At 41.7% G+C, this 19,224-nt stretch overlaps 1 protein-coding gene across 2 annotated transcripts in view; it reads left to right on the top strand.

The window, feature by feature from the left end:
• Larp4 (La ribonucleoprotein 4) overlaps positions 1-6,867 on the top strand; it is a 65,280-nt gene extending 58,413 nt beyond the window's left edge. For both annotated transcript variants that reach the window (XM_028874589.2, XM_028874588.2), the window contains exon 16: positions 2,248-6,867. In XM_028874589.2, coding sequence (XP_028730422.1) covers positions 2,248-2,586 — 339 coding nt within the window. In that variant the 3' untranslated portion in view covers positions 2,587-6,867. The remainder of the gene's footprint in view (positions 1-2,247) is intronic.
• Positions 6,868-19,224: the final 12,357 nt, after the last annotated feature.

The raw sequence follows: 19,224 nt of genomic DNA, 5'->3' as shown, positions 1-19,224 counted from the left end.
ACCATGTTCACACACATCACAATAATTATATTTAAGTGAATGGGCTAGTGAGATGGTTCAGCAGATAAAGGTGCTTGTCAGCAAGCTTGACAACCTGATTATTGGGGAAAATTATAAAGGCCACTCCACGTAGTTAAAAGGAAGATTTATTTAGTGGATGACTTACAAATGAAGGAATGGATAGGTCGCGGGGGTCTGGGGAAAGTGTATCGCAATCCAGCGGTGTTCTCTGGAGCTCTGCACAATCGATCTCCACTATCCAGGGTCCAGGATTAATCAACCTACTTTTAAAGAACAACTTGTTTAAAATGTTTTACATTGGTATAGATTTTAGTTTATGTTTAAAATGTTTTACATTGGTATAAATTTTAGTTTATTGATACAAACTTGAAGTTAATTGTTATACTGTATATATATATATATATATATATATATATATATATATATATATATATATATATATTTCTATGCTTGAGATATTATGTTTAACTCATTTAAAATTGTAATGGATAATTAAAAATAGATTAATAATTAGTCATCTATGATAATCATATTTGTAGCCATGCTAGTTAAGTCTTCTAGGTATACATAGATATATTTCAGATAGATAGGTAATCTTCAAACACTTCATAGACCTAGAGAATATGGCATTTAAATAACTTAAAATTCTGTTGACATGAGACACAATTGCTCCTGGCTGCACCAATTGATCCCGAGAAAATGTTGGGCTTCTAAGACATTTCCATTTGGAAGTTTGTCTTTTTGGCACAAAATGGCCTACGGGGCAAAGAACTGCCCTTGCCTTGATGGTTGACAGTACAAATGCAATGCTGTCCTTTCTAGACAAGCGGGACACAAGGAAAGTGACCACTGTACTCTGCCAAGACAGGGTAAGATGGTCTTTCAGAATTCCTGCTTCTAAAAATGGTCTGTCAGATACTCTAGGCCTGTAGCCAATTTGAATGCACTAACAATGCTGAGAAACATTAGGTGACTGTCCAGGCTGCCAGCTGTCTTGGTCTACTCTTGCAAGATTCCCGAAAGTTGCTTGCATCCATCTACCATTTCTCAGGTACCATTATGTTCCTTCTCAGGTCTTTGATGTGGTTAAAAACTAGATAGTTGTAATTTCCTCAGTTATGACAAAAGATAAGTTAGATATAAAACCTTAAACTCACAAATATAAGATAGATAGGACATCTTCTTTAATATTGTAACTGTAATTCTTGCTCGATAATTGTTTTGTTATATGTAATTTTACCATGTTAAAGTTAAAACTTTACTTTTTAAAAAAAGAAAAAAGGGGAAATGCTGTGGATATCATTCTATATAAATAAAACACTGATGGCCAATGACCAGGCAGGAAGTAGGTGGCCAGGCAGGAAGTAGGTGGGACAAGGAGAGAGGAAAATTCGGGGAAGCGGAAGGCTGAGAGAGAGACTGCAGCCTCCACCAGGACAAGCAACATGTAGAGACTCTGGTAAGCCACCAGCCACGTGGCAAGGTATAGATTTATAGAAATGGGTTAATTTAAGATAAAAGAACAGTTAGCAAGAAGCCTGCCACGGCCATACAGTTTATAAGTGATATAAGCGTCTGAGTGATTATTTTATAAGTGGATTGTGGGACTGCGGGGATTGGGGAACCTGGAGAGAAGCCCTCCAGCTACACCTGATTTTGCTTTGCTTTTCATTGCTTTGTTAATTACAGATAAGGTTTCTCTGTGTAGTCCTGGCTGTCCTGGCACCTGCTCTATAGACCAAACTGGCCTTGAACTCACAAAGATCCAACTGCCTCTGCCTCCTGAATGAGAGGTGTGCGCTACCTCTGCCTGGCAACCCAAACTTGATCCTTGGAGTACAAAAGAGAACTGGCTCATTCATACAAATCTAACAACTCCATATGTGAACTGTGGGGAGGAACACAGAGAAGCAGTGGTGGTGGTGCACACCTTGAATCCCAGCGCCTAGGAGGCAGGCTGGAGGGTTTCTGAGTTCAAGGTCAGCCTGGTCTACAGAGAGAGTTCCAGGACAGCCAGGGCTACACAGAGAAACCCTGTCTCGAAAAACACAATAAGTTTTTTTTTAAGTTTAAGTAAAAAGTTTTAGAGAAATTGCAAAGGCATTAACTATACACTATAGCAGTGTACATGAGGGTACATATTCTCCTTTCCTAGACAGTAACATTACTGTCCTCTATTTAAAGCCAGAAATATGCACCATAATTGGTTTTTGTATCTTTTTAAAGGAACCTCGAAAGTTAAGTTATGCTGAAGTGTGTCAGAAGCCTCCTAAAGAGCCATCTCCAGTTCCTGTACAGCCACTACGGGAACTTCGATCCAATGTCGTGTCTCCCACCAGAAATGAAGAGAACGGAGCTCCCGAGAAGCCTGTTGAAAAAGCACAGGACAAACCAGAAACAAGGGCTAGTAAGGACCATTCTGGCTTCCGAGGCAATGCCATTCCCAGGGGAGCCGCTGGAAAAATCAGGGAACAGAGACGCCAGTTTAGCCATAGGGCTACACCTCAGGGAGTGACTCGACGTAATGGGAAGGAGCAGTTGGTGCCACCCAGATCACCAAAGTAAAAACAAACCGTAACAAAACCACTCAGAAACTTCTCTCTTCCCATTAAACTTGAGCCTATATTGAACTGTTCTTGAGGGAGGAAGTAGCCAGGAAAGATGGGAAGTATGTCCTTAAATAATGGATTTTGGAATTGTAAGAGGAGCCCAAAATTCATCTCTAAACGTTTTTCAAATGCTGGAGGATTCCAATCAGTATAAATATATATAAATATATATATATACACATATATATAAATATAATTTTCTATTTTTGTTTTTGATTTTAATTTGCAGGGATTTTCTGCCTGGAATCAATTTTGAGGGTTCAGATTTAGCTTGGGAGAGAAAACAAAAAAACATTATACATCCTTCAGTATAGGAGACGAGGGAGTGAGAGAAAATATTTTTTGAAGAAATTTTGACATTTCTGTAAAAATTAGAAATTACTTTTTTTAATCTATTTAAAGTTTGGCTTGAAGAATGCCATCTCTTGACTAAATGGCCTTGTGTTGCAAAGCAGATCAGTAGCTGGGGTGTCTGTTCTGGGTATGAGTGTGTGCAAACGTGATTTAAGCCAAATCTGTTGTCATGTTAGTAAATGATTTAAAAACTGAATGTAATACTTGAGTAGATTTTTTTTTTTGTAGTTTGGAATTTAGTTTTTTGACATTACTAATATTGTATTGTATTGAGCTAGCTATTAAGCTCTGATTGTGTGTGAAGCTGTGACTACCAATCAGTTTGATATTCAAGAAAAGAATAGAGATTATTCAAAAAAAATTGAAAAAATTCTGTTTTAGACCTGAATACTGGATAGGTCAAATAGATTTCAGAGGTTCAAACTGCCCTGTGACTTTTTTTTTCCATTTCTCTTTAAAATGGGAGACAAATTTTTTTCTTAGTTGTTTATTTGTCTCTGTTCTTTGACTTTTCACCCCCAGAAGCAAAATAACCAACCATTTCCTGGATTGTGGTTTCTCACTACTTTGACCAATTTGATCAAATCATATAACTATCCTAAATATTATAATGGATTATTGAAAGATTTTATTCTTCTATTAAAGAAATTAGAATTTTAGATCCCAGAACGGTACTGGCCTGCCATTAATTTATTTGTATTGGTGTTAAAAATGAAACAAAGTGCTTCTGGGTGTGGTGGCAGACATCTTCAATTCCAGCTTCAGAGGCAAGGGCAGGTGGATCTGGGTTCCTGGCCCGCCTGGTTTTTGTGAGATCCTGTCCATGCAGGCCTGCCTAGTGAGAGACCCTGTCTCAAAAAAAGAAAAAAGAAAAAAAAAAAAGGATGAAAAGAAAGAATGAAAGATGAAGCAATGTAAAAGAGAAAAAAATTTAAGAATTTATTTGGGGGACTTTTTCTTTTTACAATATTTGGCATCTTTCTGCCCCCATTCCTCCAAAAAATAGAGTTTGGAATTCACTGACTAAGAACAGCAAGTCAGGGAATTTTTGAGATAAAGTGAGAAAAATGGTTGAAGAAAGTAAATGCATAATTTCTCCGTGAATAAAGTTGTAGCTGTCATATATTCAATAGGCGAGTTTACATACTGGTGTTTAGAAAACAGCTCAAAAATGATAAACCATGTTGCATTAATCGTTTTAAGTCATACCATTTTTATAGTTCTATGTAGGGTGGTGGTTTATTTTTCTGCTTAGGGATAGTTTACAATAGTAAGAACTGTCCCTTATATTAGTGAGTTTCGTATGTACAAATTGAAACTGTAAATTGTGAACACTGGAAAGCAACATTGTGACATAAACATCGTAGTAATATATTTAAAATGAATGTAAATGGAAGTTAAAATTACATTACTGTGAAAATTACCTTCCAACTCTTTAAGTGTCAGAGATTTGTGTTAGTGGGTAATTCTTAAAAGCTTTGAAAACACTGCACGATCCGTGTAACCAGAATTATTTCTTTGTAACTTATTCAACTTGACAAGTGCTTTTGATTTGGTGGGTTGATAACATGGTATATTTGCTCAGTTGGAAATGATTATTTCTACATACTATTTTTTTAATCATCTACTAGATGAAACATACAATAAAACTACCTGTACTAAAATTTGGGAGAACTTTAGATCCTTTAAAAAGTATTAATAATCGTTAGCTACATCTATGATAAAAGTGTTTATTCTCGTTTACTTAGAAATGATAAACATTTAAAGTGTTAACATCCTATGAATGCAGTGGATTAATAGAATAAACATTTTGCAAAAATCACTTGGTAAAGATGATAAACTTTATTTTTGCACTTAAAATGAAGAAAAATTGTTTTGTTTGTTTAAATGTGTCACAGATGTTAGTTTCCAATTTCTTGTAAGCTTATGTGATTCACTGGTAGTCTTTTAACTTCTAAAACGCCACAGGTTGCTTTTTTACAGTGCTGCCCTTGAACCCGGGACCTTGCACAGGCTCCATATGTGTCCAGCACTGAGCTATACCACAACTTCTAAAAGGTTCTGATTGAAATTCAAGAAAATTTTCCTTAAAAACAAACAACAACAACAACAAAAAAAAAAACCACAAGTATGTTCTTGTTTTTTCTCCAAATACTGAGTATAGAAATTTTTTTTAAGCATAGGATTTTTGATTTAATTTTCCTCAGTACTTCTAAATAGCTCCCATTCGATGGGTGTGTGTGTGGGGTTGGGGTGTAATGAGAATGAATATGTAACATATATATATTCACAGTGTGTATTTGACAGTTATTTTATTGCAGCAGATTTAGGTTTTGTGTGTAAATGATGCCTGTGAGTTGTGTGGAACTGGCTTTTGCCCATTGTTACTATTCAAGCCAATTGGGTTGGTGTTCACTGTATTTCAGCTATTTATTGGTTCTTTAGATGGGGAAATTTAAATATCAAAGTTTTCTCTTCACCCTATGACTTAATATTTCCCTGCATTGTTGAAGGCCAAAAGTAGACAAAAGTGATATTGAATGCATGCTACAATAGTGCATTATGAACAGAGCAAAAGTCACACAGGTTCACACTTTGCGCTTCGTAGAGAAGGTAGGCAGAGGGGCACGGCAGAACCTTCTTGTCTTCTGTCTTGGTAATATCAGATATCTGTCTATAATCTGAGGAATCTCAATTTTTCCAAATACAGTCAATGGCATTTAAAATAGAGATCCATCTAAATTTTTACCCCGCTGTATTTTGGAGACAGATGAGACCTTTCAATGATGAGGGGTTTGTTGTTGTCTTACCTGCATATTTTGCATATAATCTAGGATATGCAGAATTTTAATTTATTTTTAGTTCCTAAAGTTAAGGTAGCTTCAATATTTCACATTCCTTTTTCTTTTTAAATAACCAGATTTGCTTTGCAAAGACCTAGGGTTGGAATTAAGTTAGTAGCTTTCCTTAGGATAAAGAGAACCAGAAAATCTTACTTAAGAGTTAGGAGCACTTTCTCTAGTTTTGTTAGTTGTATGGCCTTAATAATCAGTCTTGTGGCTTACATGTTTGCTGGTTTTACTTTGACACAGTTGAACAGCACTGGGATTCAGTTCCTGATGTTTGTGTTGGCAATATATATTAACCATATTTTAAGAGTATCAATTCTGGCTTTTTATGGAAAAGATAAAAATCAAACAGTATATTCCTTTTGAGGGTTTTTTTTAATACGTAAATATATATAAATATAATATATGATGGATTTTTTCTAATTTTTTATATTTCCTTACAATTTGGTGGGTATTAATCTAACTTTAGACTCTTTGGCATATACTACGTAGCTAGTCTGGGCTTTCAAGATGCATGGACATTTCAGTTTTTATTAGCTGAATGAGGACATTTAGAATTCTCTTTTCAAAGTGACCTGATTACTAAATAACTTAATGTTTATTTTTAAACTAACAATTTGTTATGTCTTATTAGACTGTCCTAAAGGTGAGGCTCCGATGTCTGTGAGCTGTGGGCCAAGTATTCTGTTTTCAGTTCTATAGCACAGAACACTGATTAGTAATGTAAAGAGACATCCACATTGATGTTCTGTTTTTGTTTTTTCAGCTGATTCAGGTGTCCCTTGAGTGATATCTCTTAAATGTTGGGGGAGTGAGGTGTCAGAACCAGTTACCTGGCTTCTGTTCTGTCTGTAGCTTAGACTTGTCCCTGTTAAAACTATCCCCTCACCCCTCCCAAAACTGGTGTGGCACATACTCATGCATAATCTGTTAAAATGAACATCTTTGTATTTGTATTTGTTTTCAACATTGCCAAGGTGCTATGGGAAATTAAAATTACAAAATTAGAAAAAAAATAAAATTATCCAAAAGCAGTACTGGTTTCCTTTTCTCCAGGTGGTGTGTATCTGTTGCTCTTTGTTCTCCTCAGTATTTTATCTGCTGCCCCCTCTAGTTTGGCCATCAGAACTGGAACAGAAGCTTTCTTGGGGGTGAGGGGGGCCATTTTATTGTAGTTCGGCTCTAAGATTCTGGGATTTTCTGTTTCCCCTATGTGTTAGATCCCCTGTTCTGAAGTTACAGACACTTACAAACCACTATATGGATGCTGGGAACTGAACCCACAGTCCTCCAAGATCGACAAGTGTTCTTCATTGCTGAGCCATCTTTCCAGCAATGGGGCTGTTTTAAGGGGAAAGTTCACGGCCAGGCCTGGTGGCACGTTTTTAACTCCAGCCAGATCTCTGAATTTGAGGCCAAACAGAGCTGTACAGTGAAACCCCATCTCAAAACAAAACCTGAGAAGAAGAAGAAGAAGACCTGTAGGCAGTGTAAAGAAACATAAATGAATCGTTTGTTACCTTCTTCCTTTCCCATTTGGTATTGGGTTGTTTTTGTTTGAGACAAGAATTTTAGCATCTATTATCCCAGAGACCAGAGCAACTATTGAATATAGTACATATTGCTAAAAACAAATGAAATGATGTTTCTGGGCAATTGTGTCATAGTTTATTTATGAATTGCCTGGTTAATGTAAGTTTTTAAATGGTAGAAATCAAGTTTTCCTAAATGTGACCTGATTTCAAATTATATATGTAATCAAATAAGTTATTTGGTGTTAATATGTCAGTGACAAATTCCTAGTGGTAAATACTGACACAACCTTGGGAACCTTATGTTAGTGTGTTAGTAAGTTTCTTTTAAAGGTTATTGTGTGTCACCTGTGTCTGCTCACAGAGCCAGAAAGATGTATGGGATTTCTTGCTGGAGTTAGAGGTGGTTGTGAGCTGCCTGTGGGTGCTGGGACTGACCCCTAGTCCTCTAGAATAGCAGTAAGTGCTCTTAACCACAGACATCTTTCCAACCCTGTATTATTAGTTTTCCTTTTCTCTTTGTTTTGTTGCATTGTTTTGAGACAAAGTCTCATGTATCCCACAACCTTACTAGCCAAAGATGACCTTGAACTTCTGATCAGCCTGCCTCTACTGTCTAAGTCTGGTTCTCAACCCCTTTGGGGTTCACACATAAGATATCCTACATATCAGGTAGTTATATTATGATTCATAACTAGCAAAATAAGTTATGAAGTAATGGCATAGTTTTATAATTTGGGGGTCCCCACAACATGAGTAACTGTATTAAAGGGTCTCAGCGTCAGGAAGGGTGAGACCCACTCCTAAGTGCTAGGATCGTAGACATGTACCACCATTCTTGATTTCTTTGGTTCTAGGATGAGCTTTGTGTGTTCTCCACAAACACTACCAACAGTGCCACCTCCCCAGCCTGTAAGTAAAGGGGGTGGTTTTTTTAGTGAATGCAACCGAGGTAGTAACCTCACATTTGTCATCTGGCTACTACTAGAAACTGACCAGCAAGCATTAACCTAAATATTATACCTCCTCTTTTAGTTTTTGTGTGTATATTCATTTGGAGGCGAGGCGCATCGGGTCCATGGTGCATGTGGAGATCAGAGGACGACTTGGAGGAGTCAGTTTTCTCCTACCATGTGGATTCCAGCGATTGAACCCCATTGGGCTTGGAAGCAAGCACCCTTTACCCACCATAAATAATAAATGTAATTAAATGTTTTTCTTTTAGGTTTTTATTTTATGTGTATTAGCCTTTTTCCTGTCTCTGTGTTCCATGTGCCTCCATAGGAAGCCAGAATAAGGTGTCACATCCTCGGAACAGGTGTTACTGATGGTTATAAAGCACCACGTGAGTGCTAGGAATCAGGGTGCTGGTAATGGATGCTTGTCCTCTGCAAGAACAGTAAGGGTTCCTAATCAGTGAGCCATTTCTCCAGCCTCTAATTGTTCAACTAAGGCTCATTGTAGCTAGAGTTTTCCTGCCTTGCCCACAGTTAGGACAAATCTCTGTCACCCACCAGTCCCACAGCCGCTCAGACCCAACCAAGTAAACACAGAGACTTATATTGCTTACAAACTGTATGGCCGTGGCAGGCTTCTTGCTAACTGTTCTTATAGCTTAAATTAATCCATTTCTATAAATCTATACCTTGCCATGTGGCTGGTGGCTTACCGATGTCTTCACATGCTGCTGGTCATGGCGGTGGCTGGCAGTGTCTCTCCTCAGCCTTCTGCTTCCCAGAATTCTCCTCTCTCCTTGTCCCACCTACTTCCTGCCTGGCCACTGGCCAATCAGTGTTTTATTTATTGAGCAATCAGAGCAATTTGACCTACAGACCATCCCACAACAGCTCATTATTAGTAACTTCTGCGAGGAAGGTTTAGTCATTGTTTTGGAGTTGTGTCAGTGTTTTGTTTTGTTTTGTTTTGTTTTGTTTTGTTTTGTTTTGAGACAGGGTTTCTCTGTGTAGTTTTGGTTCCTGTCCTGAATCTTGCTCCATAGACCAGGCTGGCCTCGAACTCACAGAGATCTGCCTGGCTCTGCCTCCCTAGTGCTGGGATTAAAGGTGTGCGCCACCACTGCCCAGCAATGTATGTTTATTTTGAAACAGTATTTCACCGTTGACCATGCCAACTTTGAATTTGTGGTCCTCCTGCCTCAGCCACCCCAGCATTTATAGTTATTTTCATTTATGTGTATTGTTAGGCTGCATGAGTTTATATACATCATGTGAATGCAGTGCCCACATATGCCAGAAGGCCCTGGAAAAAACATTTTTGAGTCTGGTGTGAATGCTGAGAACCAAACCCACGTCCTTGGCAAGACTAAGTAGAGCTCTTGCTCTGATGTGTCTCTCTTGTTAAGGTCTCTAGTTTTTAGACCCCAGAGACTGCTAAGTAAGAGCTGTCGAACAGCTACACTTTTTTTTTTAAAGACAGGGTTTCTCTGTGTAGCCCTGGCTGTCCTGAATTTTGCTCTGTAGACCAGGTTGGCCTCGAACTCAGAGATCCGCCTGGCTCTGCCTCCCAAGTGCTGGGATTAAAGGCACACACCTCCACTACAGCTACACTTTCAATCCCAACATCTTATTTATGAGTATACAAGCAGGTGTGAATGCATGCTTGCAGACTACAGTCTGCATGTCGGGGCCAGAGGACAATTGCCTGTATCATTACGTTAATTTTCAAGTATGTGTATGTCTTTTCATACATTACGAGATTGGATCTGCTAATGTTTTAGAATTATGTGTGTTAGTGTTTTCCTGCTCATATGTGTGTGTACCGTGTTCTTGCTTGGTACCTGAAGAGTTCAGAAGAGGATATATCTGATGCCATGGAAATGGAGTTACAGACAGCGGTGAGCTGTCACGTGGGTGCTGGTAGTTGAACCTGGGTCCTCTGCAAGAGCAACAGGAGCTCTTAACCACTGATGCAGCTCTTCAGCCCCGTAACTTTCTAATTCATAAGTGTGTGTCTGGCCATGAGGGTTGGCAGAATGCCAGCACTGAGGCCTTAACTTACTGAGTTCCAGGCCAGTAAGAGATTGCCCTTAAAGAAGAAAAATGTATCGTAACCATGATGGCGAAACACTTTCTAATGAGATTTTTTTGTATCTTGCTAAAAAAAAAAAAAAAAAAGCAAAATCAAGAAAACTTGCCAAAAGAAAGAACTCAGAAACAAAATCCTGCTCCCAGTTAGTTCCGAGGGAGATAGTGGGTGACAAGGATAAGTGGAGGGAGGGACCTGCTGCCAACCCTAGACCCACATGGTGGAAGTAGAGAGCTAACCCTCCCAAGGCTCTCTGACTTCCACACATGCCTCCTGGCACACACATGATCGCCCACATACCCACACACAGTAAATGAAAGCAATAGGGAGACCAGGCAGATGCAGCAGTTGGTGAAATGCCTGCTGTGCAAGTGTGAGTTTGAGCCCAGGAGACCCCAGGTGCAGGTCTGCACTATAATCCCAGCCCTGGGAGAGAGAAGCACCCATGAGATTTGCTGGCCAGTCAGGTCGGCCTCACCCATGATGAAGAGTGATTGAATGTTAACAGTAAGCAGTAAAAAAAGACTACTGGAGGTAATAGACAGACTCAATGCAATCCTATTAAAAGTTCATGAGCATTCCTCACAGACAGAACAATCCCAAAATTCATATGGAGGAGCAAGTCCAAAGAGAGCTAAAGCAGTTACGAAGAAAATTGATTACACAGCCGTGGTGACAAAGATAGCCTGGTACAGGAACAAAAGCATCAGGCCCCTAAGATGGCAGTGCTGGTGACAGTGTCCTAAGCAGGTCCTAGGCCAGGTCACAGAATCCTAAGTGTAGGAAGCACAGAGGTCTTTAGACTCAGACAAGCACTAAGCACACACGGTGCTTCAAGAGGAGGGATGCAAAACCCGTCTTTCCGCCCAGAAGGCTGGAATGAATTTGCTCTCTAGCCCGGTGACCTTTGCAGTCTGTGTGGCCAGGGACTTTCAGGCACCGAACCATACTCCAGGACCTTCTAGTAAACTTGTTTTTCTCAGTCAATCTACAGAGCCTGTCTTTTTGGAAGGCGTCACGTGTACTTTACAGAGAGTTTTGGTGTGGTCGCATCTGATCTGTATTTAGCTTTGTACCTCAGAGAGTTAGGGATGTGGTGTTGCACACATGGGATTGAGATAGAACTTGACAAGAATGGTTTTCACCAGATTGCTGAGCTTAAATAAGCATAAACTAATGCACTTGGGGTCAGACTCCGGACGTTGGGACCCACACTGGCCGCTGAGCCGGCGCTTCTCGGAACTTGCCTTCTGGCCTCCCACAGCTTGTCACTGTCGCCTGTGAAGTTTGCAGGGACACCCCGCCCCCACGAGCACCTAAAGGTGGGTTTCTGTTTACCAGAAAAGTGGCTCTCCTAAGGAGGGTGTCTGCTTACCAGGAACCTCCCTGATCTGCCCCCAAAGGTCAACTACCTTTCAAGGGCATCTGGTTCCCTGTCAATCCAAACAACTGCTGGATACAACAGGTGGGAGATGACAGACAGCCTTGCCTTCAGGCCCTAGCAGCAGTCTCTCTGTTAGCCCGGGAGGCCTCTAAGCTCACCTTTAGTCACTCTGTCCCCACCACAGCCGTTCAAGGACTACACAAGAGCCTCACTACTTTGTCCCCTTGTACATTTCAACTTTTCCATATCACCTCCCTAGAAAATCCTGGTATCATTTGGTTACCCCCTTAACCTTCACACTCCTTCCCGAGGCCCCAACCTCACCCATTCCTGCCTAGAACCACTTGAAAGTCCACAACTGTCTCCCTCTCTCACATCCTGACTCGGCTTGATTCGCAGATGGAAGCTTGTAGCTGGAGTTTTCTCTCCAGGTCCTGCCAAGCCCCGGCAGTCCCACAGCCCACTTATAAACACACAGACACTTATATTATTTACAAACTGTATGGCCGTGGCAGGCTTCTTGCTAACTGTTCTTATATCTTAAATTAGCCCATTTTTATAAATCTATACCTTGCCACGTGGCTCGTGGCTCACCGGCATCTTCACATGCTGCTTGTCATGGAGGCGGCTGGCAGTGTCTCTCTGCCTCAGCCTTCCACTTCCCAGAATTCTCCTCTCTCCCTGTCCCGCCTATACTTCCTGCCTGGCCACTGGCCAATCAGTGTTTTATTTATACAGAACGATATCCACCGCTTTGTGAGATGCTGTTGCTGACAGGCCAGCCCACACCACCATCCTCCTTCCTCTATGCTCCTCTTGGCTCCTCCAAGCCTGACTTCTGCCTGCTGGAGTCCCAGTGGCAGGCCCTCCCCTCCTTGGACAAGCTGGCAGCCTGCTGTTCCAGGAGCAATGAGGCCCCCCAGCTCCTCCCTAGAGGAGCCTGCTCAGTTCTGGCTTTATAGGAAAACTTGGGGTGCAAAGATGGACATGATGCATGTGGCTTGCTGATGGTACAAATTTAAGAGCCTTAAAGGAACACTGAAGTTACCTGAATCTCTCTCTTTTTTTTTTTTCCTCGAGACAGGGTTTCTCTGTGTAGCTTTGTGCCTTTTCCTGGGACTCACTTGGTAGTCCAGGCTGGCCTCGAACTCACAGAGATCCGCCTGCCTCTGCCTCCTGAGTGCTGGGATTAAAGGCGTGCGCCACCACCGCCCGGCCAACCTGAATCTCTTACAGAAATAAGCTTAGAAACTGAGGCTCAATTACCTGCCAGCCTAACTTGCTTTCAAGTGTAAAAGCCAGGTCTTGCCTTTTCCTGGAGCTAACAGGTCAGGCTTCCTGAAAAAGCAAACTCAAAGTGTAGATGTAACAAACCGTCTTATTAAAATAAGAAATACAGAACCAATGTAAAAGAGAAAGCTGAGAGGTCAGAGCTCAGAGCTAAAATCTTACCTCCTGCAGTGCTCCTAGCTTTCCCGAAAGAGAGCTACTTCCTGTGTGTCTGTCTTTAAATAGTCTTTCTGTTCTGCCTTCTCATAGGTTGTAAACCCAAATACATGACTGCCTCGTCACTGCCTGTAAGTACCACCCTCCAAGTCTTAAAGGCGTATGTCTCCAATGCTGGCTGTATCCCTGAACACACAGAAATCTACCTAGCTCTTCTAACCACCACGCTCTTGCTATGGCTCTAATAGCTCTGACCCCAGGGCAACTTTATTTATTAACATACAATGAAAATCACATTTCAGTACAAATAAAATACCACCATAACTTGCTTTCAAGTGTAAAAGCCAGGCCTTGCCTTTTCCTGGAGCTAACAGGTCAGGCTTCCTGAAAAAGCAAACTCAAAGCCATCCTACTGAGGTTACTGACTTAGGAATTGCTCTTCACCATTCCTTCAAGCTCCAGTGATAATTTCAAAAAGACTTCACTTTCCATTGGCTGCTCTCAGTGGTCAAGCCCCTATGTCTCATGGTAAACAAGATGGGTGTTTCCAGAGGGAAAGAAGGTAGAAGTTTGAGATTAAGATGGCTGATGTTAGCACTCAGAAGGCAGAGGCAGTTGGATCTCTGTGAGTTTGAGGCCAGCCTTCTGGTCTACAGAGTGAGTTCCAGTACAGCCAGAGCTGTTAACACAGAGAAACCCTGTCTCAAAAGAGCAAAAAACAAAACAAAATAAAACAAACAAAACAAGGGATTGATATTTCCAGAAGGGTTGTGCAAGTTGTGAGGATCTGAGAAAGTGATTTAAGATATGTGAAGGATGAGACTTAAAGATTTTATATATAGAGATAGATATAATACATATATATTAAAACTTCAGTGTTTAAAACTTAACATATTAATAGAGTTGTTGTAAGTTATTAATCTAGTCTTGGTAGCAGTTCTAAGCACTGGCTGCTGCCGCTCTCAGTGAGATAAAAGCACAGGCTGCCCAGTGCTCATGCTCCTTTCTCAGAACCATCCTCCAGATCCTCAAGCTCTTCCCCATTATCTTTCCTGCTAGGAAACTTCTGTCTTATTGCAAATGAAGTTCATGCTTCTATCATGTAGACAACTCTTCAGGCTTTATTTTTGTTATGCCTCCAAGACATGAGTCTCCTCTGGCTGCAGACACTCATTATTAACTGCTTTCTCTACAATGAGGATTTCAGTGTAAATTACAAATACTGGTCCTCTTGATATATAAAACTTAATCTTTTTGTCAAGTTTCTTCTCCTTCCTGTTGGGATCTCTCTTTGTTTTCCCAATGTCCCAGGCAGTGTGACAGGCCTGGACATTTCAAACACATCCCCCAAGTAAAGATCCCCCTAGGTTCCTTAGCTTTATTTTTTGACCCTAGTCTATCTCATTCCAGCAGGTTTCCACTCAGCTAGCAGATACTATCCAGGAATCAGTCAACATCGGCCCTGCAACTTCTCTAAAACCAGCTCACCTTTTTAGCCTCAATGGTCCTACAAAGCCAGGAAGACCTGAACTTGCTAACCACCGAAGGGTGGGGGTATTTTCCACAGTGAAGTATATTGCTATTATGTGAACCTGTCTGGCCACATAGAAGTGTGGATCACACTGTGGCTTTCAAACTCTAGCCTCCAGAGGCCAACCCCAAGGTGAAATTCCTGGTAGAGTTCTCTCTAGGGCTTAGGCTTCTACCCCTCCTCAGCCCTCTGGTCTCTATCCTCTCATATTGGTTGCTCCTTGTCCTAGAGGAGAAAATTAGTGAAATAACCCAATGGTCAGGCCTGAGAACTTGAGCCCTGCTTTGGACCAGTACTTCAAGCACTCCCTCTACTCAACCCCCACCCCCAATCAGCAGGAAGTAGCCAGAGTACTATTGTTCCACTGGGATACAAGAGACTCTATCTAAAAATGAATCATTTTCTAATGTATAATTACTTAGATATATAACACAGGATTTCAAACGTGTTTACTGACTGGTAGGAATCAAAAAAGAAAACCAAGTTTTCTTATACATTCCTATGTAAGTCGAAAAGAGCTCTTCACTGGGACTGTAGCTTAGTTGATATTCTACTTTGTTTTTTCTTGCTGTAATAAAACACCATGACCAAAGCAATGTGGGGAGGAAAGGGTTTAATTCATCTCACAGTTGTGGCCCATCATCCAGGGAAGCCAGGGCAGGAACCTGGAGGCAGAAACTGAAGCAGAGGTCATCGAGGGCGCTGCTTGCTCTCCATGGCTTGCTCACCCCACTTGCTTGCTTTCTTTTTATATATTTTTTTCTTTTTGTTTTTGTTTTGAGACAGGGTTTCTCTGTGCAGCTTTGGAGCCTCTCCTGGAACTAGCTCTGTTGACCAGGCTGGCCTCGAACTCACAAGAGATCTGCCTGGCTCTGCCTCCTGAGTGCTGGGATTAAAGTCATGCACCACAACTGCCTGACTTTAACCTGCTTTCTTATGCAACCAAGACCACCAGCTCAGAGGTGGCACCATCCCCTCAGAGGAGGGCTGGGCCCTCCCACATCAATCAAAAATCAAGAAAATGTTCTACAGTCTTGCCTGCCTACAATCTGATGAAAGCATTTTCTCAATTGACATTCCTCTTCATACCTTCTAACCAAAAAGCCATAGCGTTTTGCTTTGACACCAAGATGTAAATCTGTTCCAGTTATTTTACAGTCACCTGCATGTGTGGGATTAGTTTTGATACTGTATCTAGGAATCAGTCCCTAGTCAGGTCCACCCCTATTGCCAGACTTGTGCCAATGCCAACCTGCAAGGGGCCCTCCAGATACACCAGACCCTGTACCAACCTAGGGTACCCATTGGGAAAGGACTAACAGGTTGACTTCACTTACATGCCTGTTCATAAAAAGGTTCTGTTGTCTCTTCATTTTTATTGACACCTTTACAGGATGAAAGCATTCCCTATCTCCAGGGAAATAGCAGGTGCAATGGTTACAGTACTCCTGGGACACATCATCCCTCGATTTGGCAGTGTGCCATCCTCCCAAGCTCCTGGGACATCAGTGCTAGTACCACCTCTCCAGACTCAAGGGCATACCTGCTCTTTCATCTGGCTCATCCACCCTTGCCTCTTCTGTACAACCAGGGCACATCTCCTTTCATTTTTTTCCCATGGCTAGCCCCATTCATAGGGCAGGTGTAAATAATCTGTTTTTTCTCCTAGCAACCTGCCCTCTCTGTTTCCTCAAGAAACAGATGCCTGAGGTCTCCAGAATGGCAGTTAATCAAATGCTTCTTTGCCCACACCTCCTGCTGAACGTGACCCCACTGACTCCTGACTCCCCACCTCTCCAAGTCATCCCTTGCCAACAGGAAGTAGCCAGACTTGAACTGGTGTCCATATATACCCCAAAAGACTAGAATGTTGAGGATCTCTAGCTCAGGGCCCCATTTCATACTCCAGTCTCATTCCTCCTTCTCTGGATCCTGCCCTCAGAAAGCCAACCAAGGGTCAGCCCCTACCCTGGGGCTGCTCAAGACCATGCCTACAGGCTATTTAAGACCTGGTCACCAGAACTGCCACGTGCTCTCTCCTGTCTTCCTGAGATTCACCTAGGGGTTGCTTTGCTCTGCTCAGATTAAACCTGAACATATTAATTTGGCCTGATCTGACTTATTACATTGGCAGCATTACTCACTACCGGGGGATTTAAACTTTTTAATCACTCGTTTTAGACAAGTTCCAAAAGCTAACCAGGACAGCTGGTAGATCAGGCCCTGGATTCAAGCCCCAGTACACAGCCAGGCTGTGAGTGAATGTTAGCATTCAGGCATTTACACTGGCCTGCTGTCAGGGACCTAGCAGGACATGTCAGCAGCAGCAGCAGCCAAGATGTGATACTGTAGCTTCAGCAGCCACCAAGTAGAGCACTCTCCCTACACACAGGTGCTGTAACCCCTTATAAAAGGCCAGCCCTTCTCACCCCTCTCTCTTCTGTTCTCACTCGGAGGCCACCTCTGCACCTCCTCCAATAAACCTCCCACATGAGCTCTGTTGCACGGTGTGACTGTGGTGCTCTGTTGCTGGATTCTAATGGCTCCCTCGGGGGAAGGGGTGAGAAGGTGCAGCATCAACAGCACAGACACCTGGAGTCAGTTGAAAGCAAATAACGAACCCTTTTATTTAATAATGGGGAAGGCTTTATATACCCTCTTCCCAGCACCCAGTCTGTGTTGCAATTTGGTGGCATTGTGTGGTCATCCCTTATTGACTGGGCATGATCAGGAACTCTGATAGTGCCTGTTGCTAGGCCCTCAGGCAGACTCCAGGTTGGCTCTTAAGGAGTACGTTATGTGCATGCCTTGGCAACTGGTCTGAGCCAATTTCCTCAATCCTATTGGCCTGTCCTACTACATATCCCCCCTTTTGTTTTATTACATGGCTGCTCAGCAGGAGTCGGAGTTCTTTGCTCCAGCCTTATTGACCCCGACTCAGGGGGACTCAGCAACAGGACTGTGCCTGTCTTAGGTTGGCTTGCAAAACAAGCTCTTACCTGTCCTTGACTATCAGTTGACTTGGGCTGAGCTCTGGCAGGATGGAGCTGCATGGACTTTCTGTTAAAGGTCTTAAGAATATGCAGCAGATGACACTTGATATTCATAAAGTCAACCCACCAATTGAATAATTCTCAGATGGAAGAACCTCTTCAAGCACGGTTTACAGGGCCACAGACCGTGAATACTGTTTGCTTCTGCCTGTAATTTTCTCATGGCACTGCTACAATTTTTCCTCATACAGCTATGGGATTTTCCCACTGTCTGGATTGGTAATATGTTTTCTCCATGAATATACTGGGCACATTTATCTGTGGATGGTCAGTAAGATTATTTCTTCTTAAGCTGTATAATTTTGATGAATAGAAGGAGTAATAGGATATTTTTCATAGTTAAGCTTGAAACTATGGAAACTGTGAGAGCCTTAGAAATCTGTTTTATAGCTGGGCAGTGGTGGCACACACCTTTAATCCCAGCACTTGGGAGGCAGAGCCAGGAGGATCTATGTGAGTTTGAGGCCAGCCTGGTCTATAGAGTGAGATCCAGTACAGACACCAAAACTACATAGAGAAACCCTGTCTCAAAAAAAAAAAAAAAAACAGAGAGAGAGAGAGAGAGAGAGAGAGAAATCTGTTTTATATCATTAGCTCAAGCTGACAAGACAAACTACATACAATTAGCTGATTTAAAACCTAAGAGCAAATTCAAAGTAAACTAGTTGCCCCTGCAAATGAATTTGTACTAGGACAGATTCATAAGTGTCTGGTTGTTGAACGAAGGTCAGGCATAAAGCAACTTTGGTGCCAGTTTCTCCCTTGCTAAAACTGTGGCTGATCATATTAAAGACATAGCTCCCTACAAAAATTCTAACTCTCTGTATAAACGTCTAATCTCAGTTTTATGATACAGAACTCAAAGTTCAGCCAACTAACTATTTATGTTTGGTCCTGGGATGCTTCTACGGTCACTGTCCCTTGAGAAAGTGTGGAGCACTCGAGCACTATGTGCCTCCTGCCTTTGATTTATAGCCTGCACACTAGGCAGCCTGGCTGATGGCTGAGCATTGCCATGGTTACTCACTCTCAGCCACATCAGCTGCCAGACAGCACAACAATCCGTGTCTGAGAAAAAATGATACCTTAGAATGTTTATCACATTTGGAAATACAGAATACAATACACAATTTCTGTATTTTCTAGGCTCCCCAAAAGTTTTTTTTTTCTTGAAGAAATGCAATGTGACCCTCTAACTGTAACTCATATATTGTCTAGAGATTTCTGTTGGGAACAGAATGTGTGTGTGTGTGTGTGTGTGTGTGTGTGTGTATGTGTGTGTAAAGACAAACAAGAAATTTCAAGATGCAGTAATAGAAAGTTACCATCAGAATGCATGTGCTCCTTTCATATCCCTCAGGTAGAACAAGTTTAGTTTTTCCTGACATTGTGACATTTTT

This window comes from Peromyscus leucopus, chromosome 20, assembly GCF_004664715.2.
Source record: "Peromyscus leucopus breed LL Stock chromosome 20, UCI_PerLeu_2.1, whole genome shotgun sequence".
Classification (NCBI taxonomy): Eukaryota; Metazoa; Chordata; class Mammalia; order Rodentia; family Cricetidae; genus Peromyscus; species Peromyscus leucopus.
Note: the sequence above shows the minus strand (reverse complement) of the source record. Positions and strands in the feature narration are given on the sequence as shown.